The sequence below is a fragment of the Trypanosoma conorhini genome (genome assembly GCF_003719485.1).
Source record: "Trypanosoma conorhini strain 025E chromosome Unknown Tco_14.4_contig_00114, whole genome shotgun sequence".
Classification (NCBI taxonomy): domain Eukaryota; phylum Euglenozoa; class Kinetoplastea; order Trypanosomatida; family Trypanosomatidae; genus Trypanosoma; species Trypanosoma conorhini.
Window position 1 is genome coordinate 27,535 of NW_021704198.1, and position 9,851 is coordinate 37,385.

Consider the following 9,851-nt stretch of genomic DNA (forward strand, 5'->3'; position numbering starts at 1 on the left):
AACAGAGTACTGCAAGAACGGGGAGTGGGGACGATACGAAGAGCAAGGTCCAGAGAGGTCGTTGTCGCGGTGTGTGAATCTCAGTTGCTTTCAAAGCCTCGCGACAATGACGCGCTTCTCCAACCACTTTTGTTTTTCGCGATCCCGGAAATCATCCTTGTGCGTCGCTGACGCCCCTTTCCCCCTCCTCGCGCTACCTCGGATAGTGCCACTCCAGCACGGGCATGGGAACAGGCAGTATGCGTCGACCCTCCCGACGCAAGACGGTGTCCAAGCAGGTTGACTCCGCCCGCGACTTCTTCATCGCGCAGGCGTCCTCTGGCCCCAGAGTCTTTGCATCCGTATCCCGCTCACACTGGGCGTCATCCCGCGGCAAAAAACGTTTGTACACATACGAGGACATCTCGGCGTGGTTGGCGTTAAATCGCAGCTTCGAAAACCGTCGAGGCGAGGCTAGGCCCTCCACGTGGCCGTCTGCCGCATCGTCCTGAGGCCGGGAGGCACTCGTCGAAAAAGAACGGCTGCTGCTGCTGCTGCTGCTGCCTGGCACTCGCGTTTCTGCACCCTCCTCGGTCTCCGCAAACGCTGCACGAAAACGATATGTGCCCGTGATCGTCAGCTTCTTCGCGTACTGAAGGCCATGGGGAAGCACCGTGTAGTGGGGGGACGGAGATGCAAAGGCCTCCTCAGCGTTACGACTGTCCCAATCCCGGGTCTCCGTCACGTCGTCGCCTTTCCTCCTTTTCCCCATGCTGCGGCGCGCCGCGGCAAGAAGCGCCGTCCCAGACACAGAAAGAAACACCGGCTGCAGTTCCCACACTGTGCTCAAGCTCCTTCCTGTCGCTCCTCTTCCTTCCACGCCCTCCGCTTCTTCTCGTGGCTCATATGTTGTCGAGGAAAGGGAAAACTGCATCGCGTTGGCAGCCGCTGCTAAGCAGTCACCGTGGAGCTCGCCTGAACTCCCCGCGGCACGGAGCGAGGAAAGCATCCGCCCACGCACCGTCGACTCCCTGGGAGCATCATCCACACCAATGGGATCCTCGCTAGTAACGAGTCCTGGCACATCACCACGCCTTGCCAAACAACTGCGCGAATGTAGAAGAAAAACGGCGGACGTAGGACAGAGAGCACCGCAAACACAACGCCATGGGACCTCTTGCACTGCTGCTTCGACACGGGCTGCCGCCTTTTCTTTACTACGCGGGCCACCTGCCAGTGAGGATGATGACGGCGTCAATTTCCCAATCAGTGAGGGCGCCGGTGACGGGGAGGAGGATGGGCGGAGCTTTGAACTGGGGCTTATCACTGCGTCCTCCATTGTGGGTGTCTCCTTCCTTCGTCGCAGGCGCCCACACACGCATACGCACAGGACGGTTTTCCCTCCTCAACTCTTAATAAAGAGCCAGATACTAGGCGTTACAGCAGCCGTGAGAAGAGAAAACAACAACAACAAGGGCACTTCACCTCGTCTTCAATAGAAGAAAAAAAAAAGAAACGGGGTACGCGGCTCCTTGAATATCCAGCAATCGAAGAAGCGCCCTACGGTTGCACTTGTCTCATTCAATTATGTTTCTTCTTCTTGACTCTGATGTTGTCTTTCTCGTTGAATCATGGCAAAGTAAACCATATAAGCTGTGTAAAATACATTTAATAAGGATGGTGATGATGATGATGATAGGGGTATTAAAATACATTCGTGGTATGCTCCGACTTTTGCAGCACGTACAGGGCTTTACCCACTGTCTCTACGACGGCGTCGTGGAATGAGAGCACGTCGAGTAGGTTAAGAAGATGGTCCTTGTCTAGCTTCCGCAGTTCATCACGATACCTTGTTGGAAAGTTGGTGTGCATGGAATCACTCTTGTCTCGCAAAAAAGTGTCCTGCGCCCCTATAGAAACAATGAGTTTGCTCAAAGTATCATGGTGCTCCTGAATCTCCTCCTGCACGCTTTGCACAATTTCCTGCATGGAGCGCAACGCCGTATCATACTTGGGGGTGCGAAGCGTTGCCGTGGCCACATCGAGACGATGCCCAAGATCCCGCTTCATTCGGTCCACGTCCAGCTGGTTTGTTTGCAACACGGACTGCACCTCGGCCTTCAAGGATTCACTCTCCACCTCAAAGCGCATCAGTCTGCGGTTAACCTTGTCCCGGAGTCCCTGAATCTCTGCAGTTTTCTCCTCCAACTCAATTTTCTTTTCGTCCAACAGACCACGAAGAGACCCATTTTCCACCCGAATATCATCCATCTGCTTCTGCATTTCCGCCTGTAACTGTAACCGCAGCATGTCAATTGCAGCATTGGGATCCTGCCCAGACGCCAACTGGAGACCGTGGGCACGCATAGCCTTGAAGGTATCATTGAGGCACTGCTGTCGCTCATTCACCACCGCTAACTGCGAGCGAACAATGTTCATGACGAGAAGGTTGTAATCCGGCAAGAAGGACTCACGTGTGGAGTCCTCCTCCTTCTCGAGAGCAAGGCGCTGCGTCGTCTCCATTGCCGCAAAGGACGCGAGAGCGGGAACGCCCGCGTCTTCCTTCAGACCACCACGCGCTGACGACGGCCGCCCCTTTCCCTTCTTTCCCTTCACGGACCGTCTTCTGCTGCCGGGGCCACTGAGCCCCTTCCCCTTGGTGGATTTGCGCCTTTTCGCTGTCGACGCGCGCGAACCCGCACGCGATCGAGAGGCACTTGGCCCCCGAGACGACTTGCCACGCTGTTTTGAGCCCGTAGACGCTGCAGCTTTGCCGAGCGAAGACGCGCGGCTGGCTGACCTTGACGCCGCTGGGGAGTGGCTTCTTCGCTTTCCCACGGCACTGCCCCGTGGCGTGGATGAGCGCGAGCCCGTCGCTCTCCGCCCCTTCTTCGAAGCTGAGCCCCGCCCGGACGACGCGGCTGCCACTGCCGCCGGCTTCTTTGGATCGCCAGATCGGCTCTGGCGCTTGCTGTTAATGGGCGGTAGCGTGTCCTCTGTGCCGCGCCTGCTCCCTCGTTTGCTCGAACTGTCGCCGTGCTTTGCCTGTGCAGCGGCGGACGAAGTCCGCTGCCGCCGCGACTCTGTGGGGGGCACAGATGTACTGAGCGACAGTGAGCCGCCAGTGGGTCCCATGGAACCGCGACCCATCATCTCGCCTCGGCCGCCCCGGCCACTCCTGTCGTTGGACCACTGAGCAATGCCTCCACTGTCCTCCATCCCTTTCCTGCGGACGCAATGATGACAAGAAGGGAAGAAGAGGAGGGGCTTGACAGTTGCACGGATTGAGCAGCCAAGAGCAGGAGAGGCCGGTTGCGTACCTCGCAAGCACCAGAAAGCGAAGGAATAAGCAACACTACAGAAAAAACAATGGCGGTAAAGCCGCCAAAATAAAATAATAATAAAGGAGGGAGGGGGAGCTTGCAGAAGCAGTTTTTTTTCTTTTTTTTTCCCCATCGTCCCGACTGTGGTGGATTCCATAACAAACAGTGAGCAAACTCCCCCCCCCCCCTCAGTGCTTTACTGCGCGTGTAAGGCCCGAAACTGCACCGCGGCGAGAGCGCGCACAGTGACTGTGTCCTCGCCTTCAGACAGCAGCATCCCACCCACCACCCCATGTGCAGTCTGCTTCTTCCTCTCATCCTGCTGCTCCGCAGCAGCGACGGCGGCAACAGCAGTGCCATGGCCACTGCCGCGACGAGCGGAGTCGTGCCCTTCGCTTCCCTCAGAAAGAGCACCGTCTCTCCAAAGCGCCGCCCTCAGTTTCCGTCGCACGAGAGCCAATAAGAGTAGCAGAAAACGCCTCTGTCCATTCCTGTCCCGTCGCAACCGCGACACCATCCACGGCAACCATCCTTGAAGGGTCTTATGCAGAGTAAAGAGAAGACAGAGTTGGACCTCCTCATCTGTGACGTCGCAGAAAGAGCCAAGCCGTGCAAGGTGACCTTTTTGACGCCTCACCAACCGGCGCAACGAAGCGGCGGCCAGTGCGAGGGGCTTCAGTAAAACACGCACGTGGGGTCGCATGAAAGCTGCATTTTGCACGAGTTTCTTTAGGAAGAAGCGCGACCAGAGGAAGCCAATCTCACATAGCGTCTGCACCACACGCATCTTGCTGTTGATACGGCGACACAGCACCGTCAATGGTGTGCGGAGGCACAGAATACTCATCAGTCGCAGCGAGCAATGCAGCGGTTCATTGCCAGTCATTGGGTAGGATGCAATGTGTGGAAGCAGCGATGCTAAACGCCTCCACTCCACGGAAAACTCCAGCGTTTTCGGATTCCACAGCAGACCACACCACGGAATGAGTTCGACCGTACTACATCGCAGCTTTTCACCCTGGCAAAGAAACCCTACTTCGGGCCATCCACGACGCAACGCCGCATCGCAACGAGCCGCCGCCACGTGAGACAATGTCACCACCAAGACATCATCCACTCGTCGCAAAAGCAGTGCCGGTTCCTCATGTTGTGAAAGAATGCAGGAGAGAGATTGATCCACGGTTTCAAGAAGCGTGTCGCAGAGCAGCATGGCCACCGCTGAGCCTTGGGTTATCCCCACTCCCTGTGTATAAAGCTTCCTATCAATGACGACAAGGTGATGCTGTAGGTGTTGCTTTAAAACTGCACGCATTTCATTTCCACTTAACATGGAGTCGGAGGGCGGCGTGGGCTCCTCGTACACAATCCATCCTCTTGGAATGCCTGGAAGCGTCCCATTTTGAACGCGCTCCCCAGAGACGGTCTGCGACTTCACAAATTGATGCAGCAACACCTCGGCGCTTGTTGCGTCCTCACCTGTGCTTTGCAGTCGCTGCCCATGCACTCCCGCCCGGGTACCGGTCCCCGCACCACCGCTCATCCACGGGGCAATGACCGATAACGACAGTGTGTAGTATGAGTCGTGACTCACGAGACGCTCGACGGCGTGCATCACTGCCGCCTGTGGGAGATTGTCATAGCACCTCGCCGCATCCCCGCGCAACATCGTCACCACTGGACTGCCGCCTCCCGGTGGGGCGGTGCAAGACACCGGGGCGGATGCAAGCAGCGGACACCGGTGGAAGTGTCGTGCGCCCTCGACAAAAGAGCGTATCTCGGCATACTCATCCTGATGGGAAATATTTGTAAATTTCGCCAGCGATGAACCGACGTGGTGCTCCGCGAGGCCGGCAAGCAGGCAACGAAGTGCCCCGCGTAACACCGCGGCGTGGGGAGAAGCACTACGACCACGCGCCCCTCTCGCGGTGGGCGCCGCCCTTCCAGGCATCATGCGGGTAACGGCTGTCGTCGGGGGAAACAACCCATCGGCCATTTTTAACAGCCGGCGCAAGCTGGCGTGGCGAGCCCGTGCGATGGGGCGCAGCTTGTGATGGTCCAAGAGAAATCGAATGGACGAGTACAACACCGGAGGGGCGGAAGCTGCGGCGTCCGTTTCAGGCGCCAGCTTTGATGCCACGACTTCGTCTGCGGTGACGCGCTGCAGCGCCATGGGGAGTGACGCCGTCGGCCGCGGCGTGCCAGCAGCGTCTCTCTCCCGCTTCCCTCGACTGCGGCGTGGGAGGCACACGTGTCGCAGCTCACGGCTCACGAGGCGGGACCACACCAGCTTCGGTAGGAAAAGAAACGCGCCGGGCCTTTTGGACGACCACGTCACGTGAAACGAACGCCGCACCAAAAACGGCACCACATGCTGGAAAATAAAAAAGACCAATTGAAGGAACACCCGCTGCTGAATCATGGACCGTCGTTTGCGTCCAACGCCTCGGGTGTAGAAACCACGCAGCCATGGAAGCCTGGCGACGGGCACCTCATGTAGAAAGTGACTGAGTGGAAAGCTCTCTTGTCTCCCGCACTGCAGCCAATTCAAGGTGACGGCGCACAGCCTATCCAACACCAATGCTTCCCCCCAAAAGCTCACCCGCCCCTTGCCCTGAGGCGCACGCCACCAGAGTCCCTCCAGCAAGCTGCGAAGATAGGAGTTCACAATGGACTCGGGCAAAGTGAGTTCCGACACCGGAACGGCTGCAGCTTCCACAGCCTGCTGCTCACGGGAGCGGCAGCTCTTAAAGGGGAGACTGCGCTCCTCCAAAAAACCAGCATGTTTAATTGCCGCCCCGCGAAGATTCATCCGGCACACACCGCCCAAAAGACAGTGAAGCACGTGTGTGAGATGCCGCTCCACGGACTCCATGCTGACTCTGCTGTCGACATCGCCATTTGCAGAGAATGTGTAGGGAAACACCAAGTGAACCAATTCGTTTTGACATGCTCAAGACTTTGCACGTGTCTGCACATGAGACTGGGTCCACTCCTGTAGTAACCGAGCAACGGCATGCTGCAGTCGGGTCTGCACCTGCGTGATGCTCCTGCCACAATTCTGCAAGCCTGGGGTCCACTGCGCGGTCGATTTCCGCAAAGGTGCGAAGAGGTGCCTCCCCAATCAACGGGAGACGCGAAACATTCAAGCGATAGAGTGACGAGGCCAACGATGAGAACAACGTCGCCTGTGTGGTACGCGGCTGGGCATTTCCCTCCCATCGCGCCCTCTTGCGCAATCCCATGCAACTGACGCTTCGCTGTCGCTTTACCGCCCGCGGCACGGCGCTCTTCAGCGGAGGGCCCAACACCTGCAGCCCCCCACCACTCGGCTCAAACTGCACCACCAACGGGCACCATGCAGCGATAAAGCTGACGGCTGCAGTTCCCAGCTGAGCGAAGAGGGAGCTCCAAAAAGAGCACCGCAGCAGCGACGAAGTCAGTGGCCTCCCACGCAGCATCACAGGTGCCGCTCGCGGAAACTTGTCATGCCCCGCAGCCGCAACCTCGCCCACCGGTGACGCTGCCGACCTCCCAATGAGTGGCGGCGGCGGTGGAGCGCCCAACGAGGCGTACACCACCACTGCGAAGCCGCCCGTAGGGGGCACAAACAGAATCCGCCCATTGGAAGATGGTACAAAGTGCGTCGCTGGGGACGCCTCAAATCGCAGCTGCACGAAGAAGTACCGCAGCAGAAAGTCCTTCAGTGACCAGGGGCCGGCATAACCGGGAATAGTGGGAAACGTGGAGGACATGCGCCTATACTCCACTCCCTAAGCCTCCGTCTATTCCCTTCCTTGCGTTAATGTTTCTTTCCTCTTTTTGTTTTTCGTGTTTGCTTGCGTGTGTGTGCAATGTGCCCCACAGCACGCCTCTTAGCGACTCTCTCCCCGCCTTCTTGCTGTCTGTTGCTCTCTGTTGGTTGTTGGTTGCCGCTATTCCATCTGCAATGAACCAAGCAACAGGATCCGCCTCCGCAGGCGCACCAGCGCGGCAACTTCAACACAAGTAGAACTCCCAATAACTACAATAAAAATAGCAACAATGCGTGCGGAACCCGGAGCCCTCCTTACGTCATCGTCTCACTCCCCGCCAACTGGGAGAGGAAGCCAACACACACGAAACGTAAACAGAAGAACGCGAAGAAAGAGGAAAGAGTGGAAAAATTGAGAAGCTGTATGCAAATAAAGAGACAGCACCAGTGGCAGCACACTTGCCATGAGAGAAAGGCGCGAGAGTAGGAAAGAGAACAGTGTCGACTTCCAGGCTGTCTGCAATCGCCAGCAATGGCTCTCATCCATTGCGGAATGGCACCTACACGCCCACACAGACGAGTCAAATACACACGACATGGCAAAAACAAAAAAAAAGGAATAGAATGGGCGTGCACACACACACACAGAAATATATGCAAACACCATATAAACATATAACGCTCGCTTCGGCCCCGCCCCCCAAACACCACACACAGAGAAGGGCCTCACTGAGCACACCAGACGGATGCAGAGAGGGGAAGCAAAGCGGCTCCGATACAAGAAGCGAAAACTTCATAGCAAGCAAGGCATGTACTCAAACAACTCGGATGCGGCCTCGAAGCAGCTCTTCAATGAAGCAGAGCCGTAAAACACCACTCCACCCACGTGATGATGTCGTCGCGAAACGCACATCCAGGATAAATCGGGCAGCGGCATCCACAACTCCATCAGTGCACAGGGCAAATGCTGGTTTAAGGGAACAACGCCGCTACCCTCTGAGACTCTGCGGAAGTTGTCATGGTGAGGATTGGTAGAAGCAACGGCGCAAGTTCCCTTCACTCTCTCCCCTTTCGTGGGCAGACCTGGCGTGAGCACACGCAGCATGCCCGACAACAGTACCTGCAGAGCACGGGGATACTCACGCAGTGGAGTCCCGGCAACCATGTCATTGTGCCACACGGTCCATTGAAACGTCAACTTCATCTCGCGCAACCTCGGCAGGTGTGGCCCGGCAGAAAAAAAACCCGCAGCGCTATAATGGGAGGCGTTTCGCGAGGTCAGGGCCATCTGCTGCAGCTCACGCGGGCCTACAGGGCCCCCACGGGACAGGGCACACGCCCCAGTCGTCAATAACTCCGCGATATCCTCCGCAAGCGGTTTGCAAACCTCAAGAATCATCTGATGCATCGAACGGTGAAGGCTGGCGTTGACCAAAACGGCGACAATGACACCCGACGCATGACATATATAACAGTGTGAGTGGCCACTTTCCAAAAATGCGGCAAAGTCTGTCAAATCCGGCTCCACCAATAGCAAGCAGATAAGCCTCGACACAACGGCAGGTGCGGCGTTGGAGGCGATCACCTTCAACGTTTCTCTCACGAACACTATGTACTGGCAGCATGTCCACAAAAGACGCTCTTTGACACTTTGCGTCAGTGTCGCAGCGCTGCTGGTGGCGGCTACGCCCTTGTACTCTTCTCCCCAGCCAACCGTGCACGATGCTCGGCCCGCAAAAAATCCACTGAAAAGTTTCTTTTTTTACTGCTGTCGTTTTTGTTTTCATTGTTGCTGCTGCTGCATGCGGAGTCGTTGGGAACTCCTCCAGTCGAGAGAAAGGATAAATAACGATACACCAGACTATGACACATGGACTGCGCCGCAAGTGATGCCGGACGCATAAAAACGGGGTAGGCCAGCAGACACTCCGTCACTGCCAGCACGGTCCAGCGACGGTTCCATCGCGGCACGTGACCTTTTTCCCGTCCCACAGCCGCTTCTGGTGCCGCAACTGACGCGGACGATGCAGGCTTCATCATGCCCCTCGACAACCGGACGGCGTCACGCACGTCAACAAGCAGAACCCGCGTTTCCAGAAACACGGCAAACTTCTCGTAAAAGCTTTTCAGCACCCGACGCGGCTCAGCACTGCCAACCGACGCACCAACGGGGGATACGAGCGCCGCAACAGTTGACCAGCCGTGTCGCAGCACAAAGACCTCAAAGCCACGCCGAACTATTGGCAGCAGCGCAGAGCTGTCATAGGGTTCCATTGCCTCAACGGCAATCCATAGATTGGGGAACGGAGAGCAAAGCACCGTGGTTCCCTGACTGGTTTGAATCCTGTCAAGAAGCCCCGTTGACCCAAATCGCTCTACCAAACATGCTGCGCCAATACAAAAGCCAACATGGTTCATCTGCACGTTTGCCTGAACGTGGGGAGGATGAAAAAAGAGGATGTTTTCCATCGCCCGCTCCTCTTGCCCATCAGAGAGAGTAGGGCAGTAAACGCAGAGACTCTTGAGACATGTGCCTCCACCACACTTCTCTGCACATGAGGTTGAACCCCACCAAGGAGCATACATATCACCCTCACCTTCCTCTTCTTCTTGGGGGCAGAGGAGGAAAGGAGCTTCCCACGCCTCCTCCTACGGCCCTCACGCACCTACACAAAGAATCACAAAATACGCCTTATTTTTCACCCCTCCGGCTTTGAATGAAAGCAAAAAAGCCAAAATAAAAAAGCAGAATAAAAAGGAGGCACAGCGGACTTTTATTATTTATTGAAGGAATAACA

The 9,851-nt window shown here is 56.6% G+C and overlaps 6 protein-coding genes across 6 annotated transcripts, besides 1 other annotated feature; all 6 read right to left on the bottom strand.

Annotated features, from left to right (window-relative positions):
- Window positions 1-193: 193 nt before the first annotated feature.
- Window positions 194-1,318, bottom strand: Tco025E_02766 (uncharacterized protein; the record flags this gene model as incomplete). The annotated part of the gene is made up of 1 exon (XM_029369689.1): window positions 194-1,318. One exon carries the CDS (start codon window positions 1,316-1,318, stop codon window positions 194-196), a length of 1,125 nt encoding a protein of 374 aa, XP_029230259.1.
- Window positions 1,319-1,655: 337 nt separating this feature from the next.
- Window positions 1,656-1,676: a microsatellite.
- Window positions 1,677-1,683: 7 nt separating this feature from the next.
- On the bottom strand, window positions 1,684-3,198 carry Tco025E_02767 (uncharacterized protein; the record flags this gene model as incomplete). The annotated part of the gene is made up of 1 exon (XM_029369690.1): window positions 1,684-3,198. One exon carries the CDS (start codon window positions 3,196-3,198, stop codon window positions 1,684-1,686), a length of 1,515 nt encoding a protein of 504 aa, XP_029230260.1.
- A 300-nt stretch (window positions 3,199-3,498) lies between these two features.
- On the bottom strand, window positions 3,499-5,721 carry Tco025E_02768 (putative telomerase reverse transcriptase; the record flags this gene model as incomplete). Its single annotated transcript, XM_029369691.1, has 1 exon — window positions 3,499-5,721. The coding sequence occupies one exon, from the start codon at window positions 5,719-5,721 to the stop codon at window positions 3,499-3,501; it is 2,223 nt and encodes a 740-aa protein (XP_029230261.1).
- Window positions 5,722-6,085: 364 nt separating this feature from the next.
- Window positions 6,086-7,054, bottom strand: Tco025E_02769 (telomerase reverse transcriptase; the record flags this gene model as incomplete). Its single annotated transcript, XM_029369692.1, has 1 exon — window positions 6,086-7,054. One exon carries the CDS (start codon window positions 7,052-7,054, stop codon window positions 6,086-6,088), a length of 969 nt encoding a protein of 322 aa, XP_029230262.1.
- Window positions 7,055-7,846: 792 nt separating this feature from the next.
- On the bottom strand, window positions 7,847-8,461 carry Tco025E_02770 (uncharacterized protein; the record flags this gene model as incomplete). The annotated part of the gene is made up of 1 exon (XM_029369693.1): window positions 7,847-8,461. One exon carries the CDS (start codon window positions 8,459-8,461, stop codon window positions 7,847-7,849), a length of 615 nt encoding a protein of 204 aa, XP_029230263.1.
- Window positions 8,462-8,736: 275 nt separating this feature from the next.
- On the bottom strand, window positions 8,737-9,522 carry Tco025E_02771 (uncharacterized protein; the record flags this gene model as incomplete). The annotated part of the gene is made up of 1 exon (XM_029369694.1): window positions 8,737-9,522. One exon carries the CDS (start codon window positions 9,520-9,522, stop codon window positions 8,737-8,739), a length of 786 nt encoding a protein of 261 aa, XP_029230264.1.
- Window positions 9,523-9,851: the final 329 nt, after the last annotated feature.